This window comes from Dermacentor silvarum, chromosome 1, assembly GCF_013339745.2.
Source record: "Dermacentor silvarum isolate Dsil-2018 chromosome 1, BIME_Dsil_1.4, whole genome shotgun sequence".
NCBI classification, from domain to species: domain Eukaryota; kingdom Metazoa; phylum Arthropoda; class Arachnida; order Ixodida; family Ixodidae; genus Dermacentor; species Dermacentor silvarum.
Genome location: NC_051154.1, coordinates 33,746,332 through 33,770,292, shown reverse-complemented (window position 1 = coordinate 33,770,292; position 23,961 = coordinate 33,746,332). Strand labels below are relative to the sequence as shown.

At 42.5% G+C, this 23,961-nt stretch overlaps 1 protein-coding gene across 6 annotated transcripts in view; it reads left to right on the top strand.

The window, feature by feature from the left end:
* The window catches only part of LOC119459749 (receptor expression-enhancing protein 1-like), a 199,491-nt gene that overhangs the window by 163,276 nt on the left and 12,254 nt on the right, over positions 1-23,961 (top strand). For all 6 annotated transcript variants that reach the window (XM_049666406.1, XM_037721374.2, XM_049666412.1 and 3 more), the window contains 2 exons: positions 18,921-19,005; positions 19,509-19,620. In XM_049666406.1, coding sequence (XP_049522363.1) covers positions 18,921-19,005; positions 19,509-19,620 — 197 coding nt within the window. The remainder of the gene's footprint in view (positions 1-18,920; positions 19,006-19,508; positions 19,621-23,961) is intronic.

The window sequence follows — 23,961 nt, the reverse complement described above, 5'->3', positions numbered from 1 at the left end:
CGCCACCGGTCTGCGCATTCTAGAGGAGTGACGTCGTAGCCGTGGTAGACGCACTGGCGCCGGCGCGCGCTCGCTGTGCAGTCGCCGTCTGACACTGCGCTGGAGCCGCTGCGCTTCTGACTGGTGTTTGCCAGTGTGGTATAGCCATGGAGAAGGAGAGCGCAAATGCTGCTCAACAGCGCAGAAGAATGGAGAAGCTTGACTCATAAGAATAATCTTATCTTAAGAATAATCTTAAGAATAAGCTAAGAATAATCAGCTGAACCTTTGCTAACGCTACGTATATCCTGGCATAGCCGAGCTAAGCCACTGCAACTTTTTTATATTTTTTTTAACACATCACATTTGTGTCGCAAACCACAATTTAGTTATGGTGCACATGCTGAGGCAGCAAATTTTGGGAGGGGGGGGGGGGGAGGGGAATGCATTATATTCATGCAAATATGGTAATTAAACACACTTGCACAAAAAAAAAATTATTGTTGCCATTCTAGTTGGAGCCAGACAGCTTGTACTTGTTGGTTTGAGGGCCACTTTGTGCGTTATTCCTTAATGTAGCATTGATTTATATTCTATGCTTCCAGGGTGTTTTTTTGAATGCAGAGAAAGTAAGGTGCACAAAAAGATACTGCCTCAATCTTGAAGTTGGTGTAATAGGGCTAATAAGTTGCTTAAAAGGATGCTGTAACAAAAAAAAAAAGTTTGAAGCCACTTAATGTAAATCTATAATGAGATTTTGTTCACAAAACATGTAACCCTGATTGCTTCAGCCATATATTTTAGGTGGGTTGTTCTTTTATCTTTATATGCCTTGGATGCATAGTCTAGTCAATGTAGCCTTCATTGTTGCAAGTATACTGCAGTGTGACATGGCGACTGAGGTTTACTCATCGTTCAAGATTAACATGTGCACGTAAACCTTCAAGAACAAAGTCCCTCACCGTAGCAAAAGTATTTCCTTGAAAATTTAGAATCTTTTTAAAATCATGTAGTGAGCCAAATCTCCACCAAGTCCAAAGCGTGACGTATGGGCAACAGCTCACAAGGTGTACATGTATCTCCGCGTTTCAGGGATTTATACACTGGTGGCTCAGTGGCTTGAGTATTTTGCTGCTGAACTTGAAATCACAGTTTCAATTCCCAGCAGTGACGGCCACACTCAGGTAAAAGTAGAATGCAAGAAGGCCTTTGTGCTTTTGTGTAGGTGCATAGGAATTAGCTCCAGATAGTCGAAATGAATTGCGGGTCCTCCACTGCCAGCCCCTATGGGGCCATTGGCAGGAGGGGATTGAATTCTGGAATTTTACTTGCCAAAACCACGATTTGAATGTGAGGCACGCCGTAGTGGGCGAGTCCGGAATAATTTGACCACCAGGGGTTCTTTAACGTGCCCCCAATGCACAAGACACAGGTGTTTTTGCATTTCGCCCCCATTGAAATTAGGCCGCCGTGGCCGGTATTTGATCCCTGTACCTCATGCTTAACAAGGCAACATCATAGCTGCTAAGCCACCACGGCGGGTAGGAAGGAGTGGGTAATACGGTAAAAAAAAAAAAGTGTGATATCAATACACTTGATATAAAGCGAGGCATGTATCAAATGCACCGAAAACAGTGGATTCTATACACCTGAAATAACTGAAGGGCACACTATTTGCAAGAGAAAAAATAATAATAATTTTGTTAATAATAATAAGTTTTGAATTACGTCAATGGTCAATGTACATGCCGCACTTTAAAAATAATCTTAAATTACTTGCTGCAGTGTTGGTCCAAAATGTCTGATAGATCTTGTAAGTGCAAAGCACATTACGAAGTAGTCTTTTGTAATTAGAGTGATCACAGAGGCCCAGGTGAGCATCAGCGCAACAGATATGCTGAGGGAAATCACGCTTTACAGGGATACAACTCCATACAGTTCTTCCCAGATATATAGAACCCCGACATGCTGTAATATTGTCTACATCAGACAGTCGTAACATCCCCTGGGAAATTTCATTCAAAAGTACAGCACTGTTGTACGTGTGTATCGAACTTCTATTCACCCGCACATTCAATATATTGAGTGCTGTAGCCTTGCAAGTTCACTACTCCTGACGAGGCCACAGTCCTTTCTCACGTCATCAGAAATATTCAATGCCGATGAAATGGCACTGTTTTGGCAGATACTGGCAAACAAGACATTGCCATTGCATCTGAAGGGGAGCACATGCCATGGAAAAAAAAAATTAGCAAGGTGCGTGTCCAAGTCTTGCTCGTTGCAAATGTGGATAGCTCATGCAAACTCTGGCCATTCGTTATGACTCAAAGCAGATCGTCACACTGTTCAAGAATGTGAAAGGCCTCCCTGTTGAATATGTGCTCCCCAAGAAAGTGTGAATGACATATCTGCGCTGCCAGGTTTGTCTTCTTGTAGACCAGGGGTTCTGCGAATGGCATTTCAGGGTTCTGTGAGTGTCCAAAATGAATCTAAACTCAACCCTTATTTCGACAGATTTTTACTTTACAATGTTGATTTAACAATGCCACATCCGCACTTCGTAGGCTTCTTGGAAAGACCTTCGCAGTAGTGGCACACAAGACTCATTACTGTTAGGGGGCCTGCATACACATGTCCACGCCTTTTATGTCACGTATGAAAGCACCCTAATATTTGAGTGATTCACGGTCCCACAGTCTGCAATGAACGCGTTGCTTTGGTGCTCACAGGGTGGAAACACGTGAGTGGGAATGGACTCGGGTATTCTGCAAGCTCAGAGCCACATTTGAATCTAACGCGTCTGCCTGGTCGACTAGTTGCTGAAGTATAACAAATAGCCATTTAAATGGCGAGTTGAAACAGGCATGCAGTGCACGTTCACATGTGATGTACATTGATGGTAGCATAGTACACGTGTATACAGGCTGTTTTGCTTCCATGATGCATCTATTTTTACCTCATCCGGAATATAAACGTAGAACAAGTGCTTTGATGTGTGCAAGGCACACCTATGATGCATACATTTAGGGTGAATTACTAATGCCGTTTGTGTGTAAAAAAAAATTTATGTAAACTTTGTTGCATTCGACATGACCATAGTGAAGCAAATCGGCTAGTTCCTGCTTTCAATAACACACAATCAATAACCCTGTTCTAGGCGGGCTGAGTTTTTAGGTTAGCCTCAGGTATGCATATTTTGTCTTTCGCATTATTTATCTACAGTTCACTTTCATTAATTCATCTCCGGCTAATTAGATTTTTCGGTGAATTCGATACTAACCAAAGGTCTTTATTTCAATCCTGAATTTAGCCTTCACTGGATAAATTGAACCTGACTGGTTGGCATGAACGAGTCTGATCCATGTTGTCACACCAATGACTGCAGCACCTGCAGTTGACTGCAGTCATCTGCAAGTGCTGACTGCAGTTGACTTGACTGCAGTTGGCGATGCCAGTGTACATATAATGTGTCGGAATACATGTTATCTCCCACTGACAAGACCTTTTTCGGTCTGCCCTAGGAAGACATTCATACAATAATGGCAGCTCAAAGTGAACGTTTACCGTATGTACCTGTTTCTGATGTGCGCATTGCGTTCAGGAAAATTGGTTTGAAAATTGCCGTTGGTGACAGTTTCATTGCCACTGTCATTACAAGATGGTGACAGAACAAGTTCTCAAGCTGAGTGCAACATTGATTTGCCATTTTCAGTTTGATTACAAAATATCAGTTATTTCACATGCTAAATTTAAAATAACTGATATAATAAATGATGGGAAATATAAATAACAAGAGCTAAAGGCAGCCTACGCCTTTAGCTGCCCTCCCTCTCAAGGAAGCTGACGAGTGAGTGTCAAATTTTCTTTGTCCTGCTCCCGCATGATCATCGTCTGCATCACGACCCATTAGAAATGAAACCGAAATTCGATGTAAAGGTAGGGCCCTCCCTCTCAAGGACGCTGACGAGTGAGTGTCAAATTTTCTCTTTGTCCTGCTGCTGCATGATTATCTTCTGCATCACGACCCATTAGAAATGAAGCTGAAACTCGATGTGAAGGTAGCGCATGCTCAAAGGCGGCTCCTTTCGAGGGCTGCAAAATTCAAAACCGGCAGCAGTGGGAGACCCTGCTGCTCAGCTCAGACCAGCAAGACCAGGTCTGGGCTGTCCAGCTAGCCGAGGCAGCTGCTGAGACCCAGGGGACCTCGGCCGTCTGCTAAGCGAATGGAGGCTGCGTCTGCCCTCATGAATTGCTGGCACTAATAAAAGTTGAATCTCTCTCTCTCCCTGAATTCTGAGGCTTGCGAGTATTTGAGGGGGGGGGGGGGGGCAGGTTCATTGCAAAAAGGAAGATTTAAAAACAGTTCAGTATGCCTTTAGTGTTATCAGGGTCGATATCACGCAAGCATCTTGCTTTCCGAACATTCAGTTCCAGTCTCATGATTGGCTGACACCACGCATTCTTCATCGGTCAGCACAGTGAGGCAGCAGAGGAAATTGGACATCGCCTACTCAATGACACCGGAGGCAAAGGGAACGTTCCAAAAGTGAGAAAGGTGCTTGCACAATCTCTCCTCGGGGGTCTATTGTCATTTCTACATTAGTTTTCTACTTTGAATCCTTAATATTTTGGTGTGCATTAGATTCAGGGTCGTGTTAGAATCTGACAAAACTACTAATGAAGCAGCGGTGTGTTTTCTCTGCTTCCTCTTTAATTTGATTCATTGGATAATTCGATGAGTTTCGTCAGTCCTATCAAGGTCATATTATTGGAAGTAGACCATATCAAACTATTTTGTGATCCTCTTTGGTATATCCGGGATCGACTGTATTGAATATACAGGCAAGTCGATCTTGTTTAAGCCCACATACTTCCTTCATTTTTACTTGGTTTCAGTATAAGCAGGCTTGACTAACGTGTTTTGTCATTACGCCTCCAGCTCAAAGGTACGCTAAGGAGATGAATTGGCAAATTACCAATCTCTTAATAGCCAAATTCTTACCATGAGCAGTGGTGTGGTAAGCCAGAGCAAACACAGAAATGAAAGATGGCTTTGGATGCTGCCTTGAAGTTCCCTCATAAGGTAAATTTGATGTTATGGATTTTTGCAGCGCTTGCTCGATTCTAGTTATTGTATACTGCTGTAGGACTATATTGGCATTCTAAAGAAGGTATAGACTCAGCGTTGGAAGTTTCGATTATTATTATTTTATTCTTTTGTGCCAGAATGCCAAAATACAAGGAAATGACTTAAAATATGTGACTTCACGATGATGTGCCAGTGCTTTATGCTTCAGCACAGTGTTCAAAGAAGGAAACTCTGGCTTTTGTTTTTAGGTCTAGCAGTAAACTTTTTCTCGACAAATTAATGAAAACAGATTTCAAAGAGTACAATATCAATTTAATCTGATTGAGTGGTTTCTTTGGCGTCCATTTAAAGAAGCATTTAGACTATTGACATATAAATTTTGTATCCAACATTAGCATTCTTTGCGTACTTCAGGCACTTTCAGACCATCTCTCTATCTATCTAGCCTATTACGCCGACCCAGTGACCCAAGTTATTTACTTGCTTGGGCCATTAGATATCTGCTCATGGTTGTGATGCTGTCATGGTCATTCCATCGTTCTCATTCTGGCTTCGTGATCCGACTCGTGTCATGCCTTCGTCATCACAACATCGTTGTCATACATTCCTTGTCATTACACTGTCGTCGTACCATCATCATCGTTTCGGAAATGTAATCCAGTTGTCATGCCGTCATCGTCGTTCCATCGACATCATTCCTTCTTCTTCATATCATTGTAGTCATGCTGTCTTCATTCAATCGTGATTATGCCATCATCGTTGTTGCAGCTTCGTCATCTAATTCTCAGCATACCATTTCCTTCATGCCGTCACTGTCAGCAGTCGAAGTTATACCGTCATTTCAGAATCGTTATTCCATTGTTGCCATGATTTCGTCACACCGTTTTCATTGTACCATTGACGTCCTTCCTTATTTGTCATTCCATCATCGTCATACAGTCGTCATACCACCACCATCATGGCCGACCCTGTCGAGCAAGTGTCATCACAAAGTGGGCCGTTTCTGGAGACAGTTTGTCACTTAAGCCAAAGCAATGGGAATCTCGGAATGACCACTATAGATTCTAAATAAAGGTGTCTTCAGCAATACAATGTCTCGCTACATTGCTTGAATGCTAATAGCAGTAACGTCGACAGCCATCGTAATATGGGTTCTGCCAATTTATTGCTTTATTAGAGAGCTGCTTACCCCGTGAACAGTACCTTACTGCGCACCAGTGATATCACAGGACCTTCCCCCTTATTTTTATAATGTCTAGAGGAGCTCTTGTCAACACACCCTAAGTGAAGAAGCCACACTCCATTTTGCACATGTGTTGAACTAAAGTTTCAAGTTTATTTCTTTACTTATACATTCTGTCATAGAAATATGCAAAAAAATGTTTGGTCCATACCTTGTTGACCCATACCATAGCTCATTGGATCTACTCACAATTTGTTGCATCTTCAAGGAATTTGGGACTTGTACAAGGATTAAGATATCAGCGGCTTTCTAACAAAGCAACAAAAAGCGAGACAAATATTTTGCGTAGATGTTCACCAGACGGTCATATGCCTATCATGCTACTACAGGTGACAAGGGTGATGCATAAAATCACCCACTCATACATTGTAGACACATACGCAAGCTTCAGAAGGGTGATTCCACGAGAGATCAAACGTGCATGTCCACTTGGTATTTTTGTTTTTTCTGTTTTTTTTTATATGTCATGTAGGAATACTCAAACTGCACGGAACCGAAAATCTTATTCCCGAAAAGCGTTCCCAGCAAGCCAAAAAAATATTTGAAGGTGGCGGCATGAGCGTCCTCCTATTGCATACCACAATATTTTCCGATTTCACGGTGGAATTAAATTCAAACTCAAAACGTGTCGAAAAACTTTTCTGCTCATTTTAATACGCTTCACAGTAAATTAGTTCAATGCGTCTTTTATGCAGTCCACAAACGAAAAAAACGTAAAAAAATTTCAAACAAGGCCCAAATCAGAAAAGTGTTGTAACTGATGCGACTTAGTGCATTTTCTATTTTACAAAGAAACATGAAAAAAGTGTCAAACATAGAATGTTCTTTTTGCAGCATTTATGCAAAATATTATCTTCCTACGGGAAACACAAGAAAAACGTAGTTAAATAAAGAAGTAAAAAAAAAACTCAGCTTTCAAAAAATAAAATAAAAAAACACCGGTTTCAAATTTTGAAAAACGTTCGGATGGAAGTCCGCTTATGTCGGGAAAAACGTGGGTGCGATAATGTTTCCTCATTTGCTTTATTCATAAAATATAACGTGCCAAAGTGGCCCATGTTGTGCGTGCTGGCTTCAGTATGTTTGCTGGTAGTCTATCAGTTTGCATTGTACGAAAATCTAGTTCTAATTTCTTTGCTGCTTCAGAAGTTTGCTCTGGCAGCTTGTTTTCAACAAAAATGTATTGTCAGATTTTATTTGTGTCTAGCGTGTGCGGGGGTTGGGGGCTGCCGCGCTCTAAAGTGCTAACACGTACTGAGTTTGCTGCCTACAACCTCTGTGGGCATCGCACTTACGCCTCCATTATTCGCTTGTCAACAGCATGCGAGACACTGCGAGTGCATGTTGTGGCTGACTTTGGCAAAACCCTCCTGGTTTTGCCATTAAATCACCTGTAAGCGGTGCCAAGGCAGGCTAATCCGTGAGCAACGGAGCACTTCCATAATCAGCAGGTGTGCCATTATGGAGGTGCGACTTCACTGCCTGCTCCCCATTTTCCACGTGCAATGGATACTGGAACCTTCTTCGGCACCACCGCATGCGACTCACACTGTGCCTTTCTAAAAACTTATCTCAGTCATTTCCCGAGCTGTTTATTTCGTTTCTGGTTATCACACGCTTTCCGTGTCGCTCACAGATGTCTTCCTGTCTTACCTCGACCTTCACCTCTGCGTTTCAGCTGTCCGAAAAAGTTCCGTGCGGCATGATTAAGCCAAAGGCTGCCGAAGTTGCCTAATTTATAATGTTTTGGTCAGCACCATGCTGACACGCTTTCTCACCCCGAGAACAGCAAAGGTCACTGGTGGTGCCAGATGGACACTGTCCTTCGATAACAAGCGTGGCCCACACGTTTTCACAGTGAAAAGCTTTAGATGGCCTTGTTCATGAAACATGAAACCGTGAGACATTCTGGAGGCTCAGTCACGACAGCAGCGCAGAAAAAGCAACAGAAAGAGTGCGGTGCTGTTCAGTATAAACGTTTCGACTTGGTCTAGCTGTTCACTACACACGAAGCATGTGGCTCATAGCTTGGTCTGAGTATTCTGTGCCGATTATTTAAGCGAAGCAAGAAGCATTATTTATTTAAGCAAGAAGAAGATTGCTAAGGAAAAAAATTTTCGTTGTGTAAACGTTTTGGATGTTGCCTCCCTGCGGAAGCTACTTCCAGAGGCTGAGGATATTCGCGACTCCGACGAGGTCTGCCAGCACTGCTTTACACGCCTCAAGGAAATCCTGTCTTCATCTAGTAACATCCGCAATCAAGTAGACGAGGCATTCCTTCAGGAAGAAGAAGCGATTGACTTGAACAGGTACGTCCACTTTTCTTCTGATGTTCCACCATTGAAGCCACCATCTTCCATTCAGAAACGCATCTTACGGAAAGAGAAAACGGGCCGAGATTGAAAGCGTCGTGGTGACGAAGATATGCTACAACATTAAGCGCTGCATATGCAAGCGTCAGTATATCTGAACCGTCTGTGACAGAATGTCGTGCATGCGCTGGCTGGTTAAATACTCTGAAGTAAGTCTATGAGGCTTCACGGTCCTATCGAGAGCGCCTCTGTCTCTTAACCACTATGCCACCAGAAATTGAAAACAAATGTGTTAAAGAGGCAATCCCAGCTGTCACAGCGTACATGCTCAGAAAGGCCCGAAATCGGCGCGAGAAGCATGGAATGTGGTCAGATTTTGATCCGTACATGAGGTCAAGGTTAAGCCCATTGGATGTACAAGCTGTGCTCGATTACTTCACCAAGGACGAACTTGGGTACTCGCGGCAGAGCCTGAACAAGAAGAACGTTGTGTCTGTCATCACGAGTGGCCCGAGAGAGTACGTCTCAAAGCAGTTTATGACACATTCTATCAGCAAGATGTTCCAAATGTTCAAAGCAGCTCAACCCGAAAGTGCCATCGTCCAAAGCCTGCGTCCAAAGTGGGTGCTGCTCACACCACAACAGGAGGTTTGTGTTTGTGTTTATTGCGCTAATGCCAACCTTCGTGTCTCCGCGCTTGAGAACGTAACCGGCATGAAAATCTCATTGGAAGGCATGAAAGCATTGTGTCTTTGCGGCTCCTCAACCAGAGATTGTATGTTAGGTGAATGCGAGTGCGGCATGCGGCCCATGAAGTGAAAGCATCACTTTGCACAGTCTCGGAATGGTTGACGAGGACGACGTCACATTTGCTGTTTGGGAAAGTGGTGACTTGATCAAGAAGACGTCGTCTCCAACCCTTTTTGTGAAAGAGCTCGGCAAATGGGTGACCAAATGGATTCCTCGTGATTACATATGCCGCACTCAAGCCGCGGCTATTCATGAGGCAAAGAAGTGTGAGCAGCGTGGAAGAATTGTTCTGCATTTTGATTTTGCAGAAAGCTGAACTGTCCTTCTCTCAAATTAAACACAATCGTACCATTGGCACAAGAAACAAATCTCCATTTTCCCCTGTGTCGCCACGACAAGGAAAGCAACACACAGCTTTGCTGTCATAAGCGATGACATGCATCACGACGCCGCGCACGCCTGCTATGCCCTAGGTAGAGTGCACGAAGTGTTAGATGAAAAAGCACCCATGTACTGTCACGTAACATACATCAGCGATGGTGCAGCGAGCCATATTAAAAATAGGCACCAACTGTATGAGTTGTGCCACTCCAAGTATACGTCCGCGAGGTGGATATTTTCCGCTACCGGGCATGGGAAGAATGCCTGTGACGGTGTGGGTGGACTCCTTAAGCACCAAGCTTCCCTGCACAACCTGAGGTCAGGAAGCACCGCCTTCATTCAGTCGGCACATGAGATGGTCTCCCAACTTAGCGGCAACCTCAAGAATGTGGCCCTGCTTCATGCGCCTGCTGCAGCCATCGAGCAGCATCGTCAGCAGAAGTCAGTGAAGTCGAAGTCAGTGCCGCGTGTGCCGGGAATTAAGTCATGGCATGTGTGGATGTGTGCCCGCGATCAGTCAAGCGGACATGTGCTTTCCGTTGTGAGAACTGCCACTAGCCAGCTGACGGTGATTCATCCCTTGTAAATACTAACTGCAAAGGACACGCAATAAATTTGTTCAAGCACCACAAGTAGTGTCGAGTTTGTTCCCTCATGGTTCCATGAAAACAAAGCAGAAAACACGTTCTCTGTTCTTGCCACAATAAAAAACCCAGGTAAACCTTCCTTCATTTATGGAAACCTTTGCCTTTTCTTTTTTTAAAAAGAGTAAATGTTAACAAACCGGAACGAGTCATCCCGGCACTAAAGCCAGCACGCTCAACATGCGCCACTTTGGCCCGTTATATTTTGTAAATAAAGCAAATGAGGAAACATATTATTGCACCCACATTTTGCCCAACATAAGCGGAGTTCTTTCCATAATTTTTTCAGAAAATGAGCCGGAGTTCTTTATTTTAGTTTTTTTTTGTTTTAACTTGTGTATTTAACTTTTTTTCTTCTGTTGTGTTTCATGTAGGAAGATAATGTTTTGCACAACTGTTTAAAAGAGAACGTTATATGTTTTACACTTTTTTCAAGTTTCTTTGTAAAATAGAAAACCCACCAAGGCACATCAAAGTTACATTTTTATGATTTGGGCCTTGTTTGGAATTTAAAAAAAAATTTGTTTGTGGACAGCATAAAAAAACCCATGGAACTAATTTACTGTAAAGCGTATTAAAATGAGCAGAAAAGCTTTTTGACACAACATCTTAAGTTAGCATTTAATTTGGCTGTAAAATCGGAAAATATTGTGGTAAGCAATAGGCGGACGCTCGCGTCGCTACCTTCAAATACTTTTTTGGCTTGCTGGGAATTCTTTTCGGGAATAAAATTTTTGGTTCTGTGCAGTTTTAATGTTCCTACATGACATATAAAAAAAAACAGACAAAACAAAAATATCAAGCAGACATGCATTTTTAATCTTGCGTGGAATCACCCACAAGTAACAAAAATAAGCACACAATAGTAACAGACATCTAGAGTGTCTGGTTGCAACATATTACCCAAAGTGAAATATTAAAAAGATAATTAGGCAATCTTTTTTATTAATCAGCTTTCTGGACATTTCGATTTATAGTTCTGTGTATTTATAGTCATGTATTTATATATATATCCTCTTTTCACTCTTTCATATTTTCTTTATGCCTATCTTATCGTAACTTTCCTATCCCCTTTATCTTTACTCTTATTATCTTATTGAGAAGTGAGATATTTACAATGCCCGCATTCCTTTTATTTAACTATTTTTTTCTTCTCTTGTGTTTCATTCATGTAGGAAGATAATATTTTGGACAAATGTTGAAAAGAGAACATTATATGTTTGACACTTTTTTTCAAGTTTCTTTCCTATTTCCTACCTCCTTTTGTCCTTACTGTCCTTATTACAACAAATTACTACTACTATTTACGTGATGAAATTTTAAGGTAACAGCAGGTGGTATAGGGGGGGGGGTGTTCAATGGTGTGTATAGCACTTGCTGGAGAAATACCACTGTTAATAAGCAGAACATCTTTACGTACACCATATCCATCCATATCCATAAAGAGCAATCGCGAAGGGGCATTGAGGTGTACTTTCAAAGGAGTACTGACAGGACATTTTGATCCTGTAATTTTCTGAGGTTTAATGAAGGTCCAAACCCCTAAACCTTAGAAAAAATGCTGGCAAGCACCAAAGTAGTCTTAAAGGGCCCCTCACCAGGTTTGGGCATTGCAAATAGACAAGCGTGGCAATGTAGGTGACGCAATGGCAGTTGTGTCAGCAAAGAATGAAACGGTCTCGCAGTGCAAAAATAGTGAACCATCCAATGCAGAATATGCAATACTGGCCCTGAAAGCACCATGCAGCAAAAAAAAGGGGGAGGGGGGGGGGGCGAAAAAAAGGTGAGACTTGTGATGTAAATGTGACGCTGTCCCACAGTTCTGGTATGGCAGAAGGCAGAGGAGGAATGCTGCATGTGGACACTTGTCACCTTTCTCGAAGCAAAGGGAGACCCTCAATTTGTGCAGTGAAGCTTGCCTCCTGGCAGCATTGCAACATGACATTTTAATTTCTCCTGTCTCCTCTAATAATGAATCAATTAACAAATTTATTGCAGTGAAACACTTCCTAGACAGCGCCTTATTACTTTCAGTGTGTAACCAAAACTTTCAATGGGACCTGGTGAGGGGGCCCTTTAATAATTTTCGACAATTCTTGTTTCTACGAACTAGTTTTGGTACTCAGGAGGTGGATGCGTCATAACATCATGCTGCACTGGCTCACTCAGTTTGTCTGATCTCTGCAGCTGCCGCAAACAAGCACAGCCTGAGGAAATGTGTACAGCACTGTAGTTTATTTTTTTTATGAGCGACACCATCATACCTCACCCCATTGCTACACAACCTCAGGAAATTTTGCTATGTGTCATGACATCGTGATAATGTGAACACCATGTCTGGCATTGCGAGACAACATTTGTATTGTCCAAGTTGCAGAATTTTTGTTTTTACTTGGCATGCCTTCTATAGCTACAAATTATCATCACCATCTGTACCATGTGTTAGTGACTCTGCAATGGCCTGTCTTCCCTGCTGTTGGTTTTTTGTGCTTTTACTTATTTTCATAGTACCATGTTCTACTAATAAAACTGGTCAGTGCTTCTACATATTAACCTTGTGTCAGCCTCTCTGATAATCGTCACATTAAAAGACCTGTGCTAGGACTCCGAATGCCACAGCACTGGTTTGCTGAAGCACCTCACTGCCCCTAAGCAAGAGAAAAATCTACACAGGAAGAAGACTACCAAACACTGTTGAGGCACAAATTGAAACCAATAGGAGAAAACTTGTTCCTGCTCTTTCTTTCTCGTTTTGTATGTCAGGCTTCATCCAAAGCCTGATGGCTGAGGCAGTACAATTTAGCTACATGTAATCAACAGTTCGATGGAACACCATCTGGTCAGGTAAAAGCATTATTCGTACAACATGTCACTGACTAATGTCAAAAAACACACAAAATTCACATTGGTCAGTGACTTGTATGAATAATGTAGCCACATGTTACTCACGCTGATGCCCTCTATGAAATATGGTCAGATGTGTGCAGGCATTCCCCTCTGCCAGAAACCACATGTCCCGTCCATCCACTTTTGCACACACACACGAAGTTATTTGGCCATGTCGCTGGACATAGCCTCAGAAAGTCTTATGGAGAAAGTGGACATAAGTCTTGCGAAAAGTGATTTTAGCATGAAGAATTTTGCTAGACCACAGCACTTTTATGGTTAGGAAGTACTTTGGTTTCAATTTCATGTAGTGTCATGCTTTCAACTTTGTCAAGGATGTGGCAAATGTTATAAATGCGGTAGATTTAAGCCTTTCTCTACCAAAGTTTCCTTTTTTTTTAATTTTAAAAGTTCTGGCATTTTTTATACTAATAAATCTTCTACCTTGCTAAAATGCACATCCTGAAGTTTAGTTCCAAAGTGTTTATCTTCTTTCAGCTAATAGTTAGGTGACTTCTGATACCATAGTCACATCTGTCCAGCCATGTAAAGTAGGAAAAAGAAATTTGCTTGACTGTAATGCTATACCTAAATTTACAACATGTGTATTGGTGTAACAGATTGCGCTGTTTAATGGCAACCTAATATTGTGCTTTTTTGCATTGCTTTAACTTTCAAATGGTTAGATAATTTCTACAATTTTAAAAGCCAACTCCAGTGAACTTGTCATCTTGCCAGAGAAGTGGTTGTTTTAGATTTCTCTGAGTGTCCTGTCACACGTAACATAGTTCAATTATGACGATTCAGCATGTTAAATAAGCGAAATACACATCAAAGCCCAAACTGGCTCCAGCAGCCAAGCAAGCTGCCTCCCATGGCATCACTGGTGACATTAGAGCAGACACACGCTGAAAAGAGCAGCACATGTATGAATGTCATGTTCAGCTACTGCGAATTATAAATGTTCTCGAACCGCACGACGCTCTTTGGCATAAAAAAACAAGACAGTGCTTTGATAAGGTCACATTACTTAAATATAAATCATTATGTCAGCAGATAAGTTGAACAGAGTTGCTCACGTCAGTTAGAATTTTGTACTCAGTGTTTAAAGAGAGCTACGTAAAGTAGCAGCAGCACTAGCGCTGCTGCTCCCTGCTGACGTCATGTGGGGCAAGCACATGGTGGCCAATAGAAATCATCCATTTGAGCTCACAGATTATGAGTTTGCGTGCTGATCGTTAAAATTTGTTGTCGAGAAAACTACAAAACTCATTTGTGATGTTGGGTGTACATGACGAAAGTGCCAGAAGAATGTGAGCATAAGTTTCTTTCACATCCACACACCTGAATAGATTGCTTGAGTTGCCCAGTATGTCTTCAATTTACATGTTAGTACAATAGTAGTTCCCGTTTTGGCTATTCGCGATCTTCTGGCCTCCCCACCTTCTGAGTTGTTTTTTTTCTTCATGTACCAACAAATTCAATTTCAAATTCAAATTCACCAGAATCCAAGTATAAATCAGAATCCAAGTAGTAAAGGAGTACTAATATGACAGTTTCAACTTGTCATTGTTTTTCTGTTATAAGAAGATAAAAATTGAGCTAAACCCTAGAAAATACTGGGAAGCATCTGAGAATCCTAAATAATTTACTCTAATACTTGTTTTTACAAACCACTTCCAGTACCCAGGAGGTGGATGCATCATGCTGTCAACACGCGAGTGCAGCCATAAGGAACATACACAGCACTCTTGTTTATTTCTGCTTGAGCGTCTTCATACTTTGCCTTATTGCTACGCAATGTCAGCAAACCTTTTGGTTCGTGTCTTTACCTTATGATGATGTTGATGGCACTAAGTCTGGAGTATCGAGACCAACATTATATCAAATTAAAATATCTCGTTTCCCAACCTCCATACTTGCTAAGTGTCATCCTTTTACATACAAGAAGCATGTTTATGTATAGAGTTTCTGCAACTTTAAAGATATGTTTCAGTACTTCTTGAAATGAACAATGCGGTTCATCTTTGATCAGAACAGTAGGCATGAGGAGCGAAAAAAAGGAAAGAGGATAACCCGTCCCCCCCGTCCCCCCTTGTTTTTTTTTTTTTTTTCCCCCAATTGTCTCGCCAAATATGAGTCCTGCGGTCCTTCTGCTAGGATGTGCAACCATAGGAAGCAACCAGATGTGGTTTATGGCATGTAGACTATTTTAGTTTTTTAATATATAGCTTCATGTCATTGGCATCATGCCAGGTGCTTCACGTGAATGTGGTTTGAATAAACAGCAGAAGCAGAATGAATGAATTATTATTGAAGATGCATGAATTGCCTGGCTAGTGTGTCCAAAGGGCTCTAGTCTCCCGATCCTTTATATGATTACTCCATGAACAATATTCATAACATTTATGAAATGAAATTGTTATCTGCCATTCTGTTAGATTTTTAGGCCTACCTGGAAACAGGAACTTTGTTTATATTATCACATTTATCTGTCTTTGCTGCTGTCATGTGCAAAACCAAATTTCTCTGATAGCTAAAAGCTCACTTGTGCTATTAGTTGTGCTATTAGATTGTTCATTCACAATGGTGTTTGTGGCATTCTGTCATGCTGTTGTGCCAGGGGCAGTTTTATAAAGGGGGGTGAGAGGGGTGGCTGAACCGCCATATTTACTATTGCCCCCCTTCCCCATCACCCCCCTCCTTCCACCATGTAGTGCTAAGTAATGGAATGTCCTTGTGCACCCCTCATATAAATGAAGAATTGTGTTCTGCCCTCACTGCAATGCTTACTAAGACCCTCATGGGCTTCCTTCATAACTTTATAGCACTTTCCAAATTGGCGGTGAGTTTCTCTTTTGAGTCCTGCGTAGCTTCACATGCCAGTATTCCATACACCTGCACTGCTATCTTCAATGCACCACAATACACTTGTCGATTACCCCTTTTGTATGGCAAGAGGAAGTTTACGTGTTTGAGAAATGGGAGAGTCGGTCAGCCTGTCTATTTTGCATATGGTGCAAATTGATGTAAGCCAGCACTGCTAGGAAGGTTGCATAAGCCTGTAGCCTGTTCTCCTTGCCAACCCTCTGTTCGGCTTGCCTCTTCCCCCAGCTTTGGCAGGAGTAGCACTTTGAGGAGCATGTCACTACAAACCTTCCTTCAATAAGTGGAATTTAAGTCAGCCAAAGGCAGTTCTCAACAGTTCTGAATGCCCCATGTGTGAGAGACTTGCCCATCTCCTGGACCACCTCAGCCACTGGAGACTTTACAGCCAGCAGTTTAAGTAAAAGCAGATGGCATCACCAGTCCCTTCTTCCCACTTACCACTTTTGGCCTTGCACGAAAGCAGTGGTAACTTATGGACTAAATGTTACTTTGTACAGAAGAAACAATACATTGCACACATGAAACTTTATCTACTGTAACAGGAAACACTATGCAGCTTTTCTATCTTTGTTTATGTTAACAAATGCCTGACATAAATCACCAGGGAATGCCTGTGCTGTGACATGTAGTAAACTTGTTCTACATTGTGTATTCCTCAGTATACTATAATGTAATGACTGCTCTGACAGGCTCACTTGGCATGAGGTGGTCTTAGTAGCTGTCACATTGTTGAATGTGCATTAGTGGTATTGTTTGGTACACATATTTGTGATGAAAGGCTTGCAAAACATGTCAGCGGTAGATGAAGTTTAGTGCCCACATTTGATGCAAGTGTCAAAAAGCAATAAACTTTGTGAATCTTATTGATAGCGTCTGATCAACTATCATGTCATTTTCACCCATCTGCTCAACCTTTGAGAATGGGCTCTCTTTTTAAGGAAACATCATCTAGGTGTTGCACTATTGATCTACGACAGCCATGAATGCCTTGTGCATTGGAAATGCCTTAATTTGGGACTGTTTTTCATTGTTAGAACTATTACACCAAGTGCCACCTTGAGTGACCAACTGATCTAAAAAAAAACTTTTAACTGATATGGACATACTTAATTTGACCACCAGCATCTGCCACCCATTGTTGAGTGTCTTGTGCTGTCCAATTTCTCAGTACCTACTATGCGAAAATTTTCCCTGAGTGCGACTGAGAATAATAGGCAAGTACAGTTCGGGACCTGCACTTTCTTTACATTTTTTACGGAATGTCCCTTTCTAATCTAGGTTGCGGACTAATGCCTGTGGTTGGTGAATCGTTATCTCCAATATTACTTGCCCACACAAAAAGAAAGTGTGGATGCCAATGTTTGATGTTATTGAAATGTGCAAACACATGTGTGAAAGTTAAAAAACAAGCAAAGGTGATGTGATAAAGATGTTTTCTGATGTGAAGGACAATGTCTATATAGCATAGTGGTGGCTTTTGGGCATCAACTCAAGTTAACTAGCTTAGTAAGCAGACCTATATGTGCAGCAAATTTTTGCATGAACTCCAATATAAGTAACTAGTTTTTAACAATTAACGCTAATGTGCGAGATTTTCGATTTGGTATGTTTGTACAGCATTGTGCATGTAACACTTCTGTTGACTTGCAGGCAGAAAATTGTGTCTTAAAAAGAGACATGTGTTTTATTTCTACCACAAGCTTATTAAACTGACCAACTATGAGGACTTGTTAGTTTAAATTTAAGTTAAATCCTGGGGTTTTACATGCCATAACCACAATATGACTCTGCGGTATGCCGTAGTGAGGGACTTCGGATTAATTTTGACCACGTGGAGTGCATGGTACTGTGCGCCCAGTGCATGGTACTCAGGGCGTTTTTGAATTTTGCGCCCATAGAAATGCAGCCGCCACAGCTATGCTGTGATCCCGCTCCCTTTCGCATTTGTTAATTTGCACAGCATTAAACATAACCAATGAAAAATGCTGCAAGCATGCGAACAAGCATGAAAAGACATCCTTATTGTCCTTATATGTCATCATGCTTTGTTTTTCTTGTAGACCAAATAGCTGAACAAAGCACTTTGCTCACATAGTGAATTATAGGCTCTTTTCTGTAATGTATAGTTTAACTGTTTAGATTGGACATTTATTAGGTGACTTTTTTTTTTTAACTTGTGACTATCGACAAATAGCATTGTAGCTCTGTGGCAGAGCAAATGTATAGGCTTTGCCAAAATATTGCTTGCAGTGTTGAGTGTTGTGTGGCTCACCATATTCATCTTGATTGATGACAAACTTTTTCGTGCTCCTACAAGCTCTCAAATATGCATATTTAAACAGCAGTGCTTTTTGGAATCTTGCAGTGAGTGGGTACTGCTGGTACATTTTCACCTGCTATCAATGATGATTGTCTAGACACACTTTGATTTATTGGTTCGATGGGGGTGAAATGTCAGAATGCCTGTGTACCGTGCATTGGGTGCTTGTTGAAGAACCCCAGGTGGTCAAAATTAACCCGGAGTCCCCCACTATGGCATGCCTTATAATCAAATCATGGTTTTGGCATGTAAAACCACAGCCAGAATTTAATTTAATTTTTAAGACACACTTTGAGTGCAATCTGTCTGAGCTCAATTTTGGAGTATAATTTTTTGGAATCCAGTGATGGAATACTGCTCAGACACCTCATAATGTCAGTTCATCAACAGTCATCTGTAACTTTTCACTTTGCCTTCTTAATTCCAGGCACAAGAAGCGATTGCAGCACACAGGAGTCATGATGTAGCAGCTATCCAGGGCAGAGATGACAGGCCAGATGGCAATGCAATTGGTAGGTATTGGTAGCTCCCTAGTTGCATTTGAGATCTGTGACATCTCTTGGCACTTCAGGGTGATGGTGTAAACGAATTCTGTACCTCGAGTGTTTGTAGAAAAAAAAAAAACAGCCAGAATGCTCTCGCTTATGTTAGCAGAACACAATAGAGAGGATGAGCTGCTTAAAATTAGTATGTTAGAATGATTATTTTATTTTTATAGTGGTTGCTTGCAATGGTGTGTGTGACATGTAGACAGGAAGAAGACCTAATGTTGAGCCACCTTTGTGATTGTTTTCAGTACATACCGATGCCCACAGATTTACTGTGTGTTTGATGAAAAATCTATTTGTAAACACACTTCGCTCCTTCACTTAGAATTCGCTCCTTCACTTACTACACTAGAATTCTTCTCAGTTGTGCTCTCCTTCATTTCACTACCTATTCGCTTTTTAATGCATTCCATATTGTGCATCAGTAGGTGTAATTGTCATTGTAATGTTTCACTACAATTCTGCAGCTTGGATGGACATGGACAGTGATTCAGAGCACCTGCCACAGTTGCCGGCCCCTTGCCAACAACTTGAACCGTTTGTGGGAACTGGTGACAGCCTGGACATTGACAACAATCTGTAAGTACATCATTACCACCACTACATGTTACATGTATGCACAGTATAGTGCACAAGGGTCTATTTTCCTAGCCATGTTCATTGTTGTCTGAATGGAAATTGACAAAATGAAAATGATTAACACTTTGATAGCATTACTTGGTAAGTATTTGTCCTTTTTTTTCTTATTTAGTCCTAGCCTCAAGGTATGCATTGTTGCTAAGTGTCCCTGAAATAATATGTTTTGACTACAGGTATGATTGAAGTGCAGAGTTTTTCTGAAAGGGGGTTTTATAAAAAATTTACTCGTCTAGTGAGCACTAATTTTTCCGAAAAATGGAAGGAAAGCTGGTGGTGCATTTTATATGGGACGCAAATTTTATGGGAACTTATTGAAATAACAAAAATTGAAGTAAGACGTTGCAATGACTAAAAAATAGTCAATAATTTACCTTTGCAGTAAATGTTAATGTACATTATTTGCAAATATTGACAGCATTCCAGTTCTTAGAACCCCGAAGGTTCAACGTGTTCGTTTCGTAGCGAGCAGCTTTTCGTGCTGCTTCTGCCTTGTAGCTATGCAATCAGGAATCCAAAAGTTTTTCTTCAGTTATCCAAATGTTCTTTCAAGGCCTTCTTTTGAAATACAGCATTTTGAAAATTTATTAGAAGTTGTGCATTTCTTTTAATCATTCAAATTTGTTGGCTTATTTGGGTCATACATATTTGCAGAAAGTGTGTAGTGGAGAAATGGTCCAGTGTCTTAAGTTATTAGTGTGTAGACAATTCTTGAATATGCATGTGTGGTATGAGATCCTGCGTTCGCAAACAATAATTTACTAACTAAAACATACCAATGCCGGGCTGCACTCTTCATAATTAAAGTTATTTGGCTTCCAATGTAACAAATGTTAGGAATCAACCTGTATGGAAATTATTCCCTTTATTTAGTGATAAAAATTGCAGGGGTGCGATTCCTGTGCCACGCTGCGCCAGAACGGCTTTGGCATGTGTGCTCCAATAGTGGCTGCAAGCAGAGAGCGGATTTGTTCCACAAAAGAGTGCAGCCATTCACATTCCTCACACCGCGCAACGGCACCTCCCGCACAGCTTCTCGTGTAATTTTCATGCTTATAACACTGGACTTCCGGCAAGTGGCCGGTGCGCGCACGGCCCCTCTCGGCTGTGGTCGCTGCTGTTGGGACGGCCAGGGTGGGTGTATTTAGAGTGTACTAGAATATGGTTCAGTGGGCCGAGCGGCGCGGCACTCCCTAGCAAGGCGCAAAACAACAAAAAGTAGGCTGAGAGCACTGCGGCCAAACTAGATATTAGGGAGGAGGGTGCTGCAGAGGGTTCAGCAGGCAAGCGTCTCTGTCCCCAGGGCCTGTATAACGTAATACACTTCTAATCTGCTTTATGCCCATAAGGACGACGCCTCAGCCATTTTGATCTATCACGAAGGGCTAATGGCAGATTTAGAATAAAAAGTGGCAGTTTCGCCCGAAAGGCGAAGCATCGATTGCGATAGCAAATTAGTAGACAGCTATACAAAGTAAGGATAGCAGTATTATTGGCCATACAAACTTGTAAACATTCGCTTACTAAGTAAATTAACAAGCATGGTGTCACGCGCGCACTAGCAAACATGAACACATCGCTCTCAATGACCGTGGAAACTCGCTGTCAAAACGCTGTAGTGATGAAGCACGGCAGCGAGCGAATTGACCTTCGCGCTGCCTCTCGGTTGAACGCGAACAAAACGGCGAAAATGCAGCGCACCTGCGGCTATCACACTCGCACTCTGTCCCCATCGCAGGTCGCTTTCAGGAAAGAGGCCGCGCCATATGCAGCAGCAACCGGAGTAAACCCCCCTCCCTTCCCTTCCTCCGGCGCCTTGCGCGCGACGGAAGACTGCGCGCTTCTTCCCCGCTTTCCTCCCTTGAGCGCGCGAGATTGAGCCACCATCATCGGCTCACCCTCGCAAGCTTTCCCTCGCACATACAGCATACGGCGACGATGTTATAGCCCCTGGACTTTATATGGAACATCGCGGCGACGGCAGAAATGGTCCGGAGTCTCCATATAATTGCTATCACAATAAAAACAGATTGGAATAGTTTTACGTTATACCAGCCCAGGGTTTATTGCGGCTCTTTGGGTCTGCGGTGACATATGGTGACCCAGAAATTATGTTGCCACGTCAATTGGACCACATAATTTGAGAAAATTTTCAGCTGTCGTCATGAGCGTCGGTGCGGGAGTATATAGTTCAGTCATAGTGCCACCAATGTTTTCGGCTTTACAGGAAAGCATGCGCCGTGCCACCGCTTGACCCACTCTTCCATGTCTAGTATGCTATAGGCACCGGGCGCGGGATGAATTTGGACCGGTGGCGCCTTCATGCGGTGGCGCCACGAAAGTAATGGCATGTGATGCCGGGCCGCGCGCAGCTGGCGCTGCCGTGAAACCACGTCTGATCAAACATGTTGTGTTTTCGGGTGCACCAACAGTTACTGAAACATGACTGAAGCTGGTTAGGCCATTCAATTCAATCGTTGTTCATCGCGGCATCGCGTTTTTCAGGCGGAAAGTCTGTATATGTGCGGTCTGTATATAGGCAGCAGCGCGTTCAGTGCTCAGCAATTGAAACGCGATACTCGAATCGCATGGTCACCAGCGCTTTTTGCACTGACTGTAAGCGCTGGGGACCCCAAACTGATGCATTGTGGTGTAGAGTGAAAGCGAGAACCTTCCTAACGCATTATGACTGCATTTGGTCCCAAGGCGCGCACCTGTGGCTCAAAAAAACAAAACAAAAAAAACGGCGGCAGCCGCGCGCTGCCAGTGCTTCAATCGCTGGGCACTGTACATTTCCGACGCTGATTTGGTATAGTCTAGTTGTTCTAACGTTAATAAAAGAGCCGTTCATACGCAAGAGCTTCGTGTCCCACTTCGCATCCGTCGTGTAACGGCTCCGGAGATTGGGAACCGAAGGCGAACACTCAGATTTGCCGTCATTTTGCCATATATTATCAGTGTATCAGTCTTCCTTTTAATGTACATTTTCCTTCCTAGCAATTCCCAACTCTGGTTGCGTCCGGCACACGACTGCGCTGTGCATCGACGATGAACACCAACGCAGTGGCGTGTTCACACTCGCCGCCACCGACGGCTCCCGTCGCACTAAGCTATATAAAATGGGCCGTGACTGAAGATTGGGCGAGTTTATAAGCAATTAAGAATGGGGAAGCATTGAAAAGATAAAAACTACAATGTACAGAGAGCGGGAACTTACTGACACATGTCCGATCGGCGAAGCAGCTCAAAAAACAAAATAAGGAAGACGTATGTCTCCTTTTTTTTTTTCTGTCCATAATATTTGTGTCATTCGCATATTTCCATGATTAAATACGCGGTAATGTTAAAGCGCAAAGCAAAATAGCATGTGGAATATAACTGCTGGAGTTCCACGTCTTAGCTTGCCGCAGTGAGCTCCCTTCGCGTGGTGCATTTGCATCGTAATTTGCGCTCGTTTTCTACTTTATATACTACCTGATGCCACGAATGTGATCTGCCTCGTACAAGTGACAACCTTTTTTAAAAGCAAACACACGAAAATGCGTTTTCCGGTGCGTCGGCCCTTAAAACCCGCAGTGCCAAATCACTGGAAGCACCGAGCGCCGTCGTTTCGTCGTCTGCTTCACATGCCAGTGCTCCGACAGCTGCCGTTCGCGGCGCTGTTCGCCAGCATATCGCCGGCGCGCCGCTGGCGCCTTACGACGGCCGCCCGGTGCCTATAGCTACAGCGCTTTTACTACACGTGCTTCGTGTTGATTTATTCTGTGTTTCGTGGTTTCAAAGTGCGCTGTCATATTCCATTATTTCGCCAAAATTCAGATTGGCCTGCTCCGACTTGCTTCAAAATGAAATTTTATCTGCTCCAAATGCAATTTTTTCTGCTCCAAACTGCTCCAAAACACAATTTTACTTGCTCCAAAAATATCTCCAAAATGACTTTGGGCTGTCCCACCCCTGAACTTGCATTATCAAAAGCATCTCTTTTTTGGTAGTAGGTAGTTGCATGGCCCAAGTGCCTACTCTGCCACCTCTGGAATTGTGCCTACTCTGCCTGCGGATTGCAAACTCGGCATCCTGAAGAAGCTCACACTTAGTGAAGTCAAGAAAAGCGAGAGACAAGAAGATGCGCAGGAACCTGGGGATGGGAGAAAAGGAGGATGAAGTTGAAATAAAATGGAGATAAGATGGACGCCAGTTCCATAGTAAAGCTTTAAGTCTATTGTCTCCTTTTAACCACCAGACAGCTTTGGTAAGACGGGTGTTATCTGCCATTTATTCTCTGCC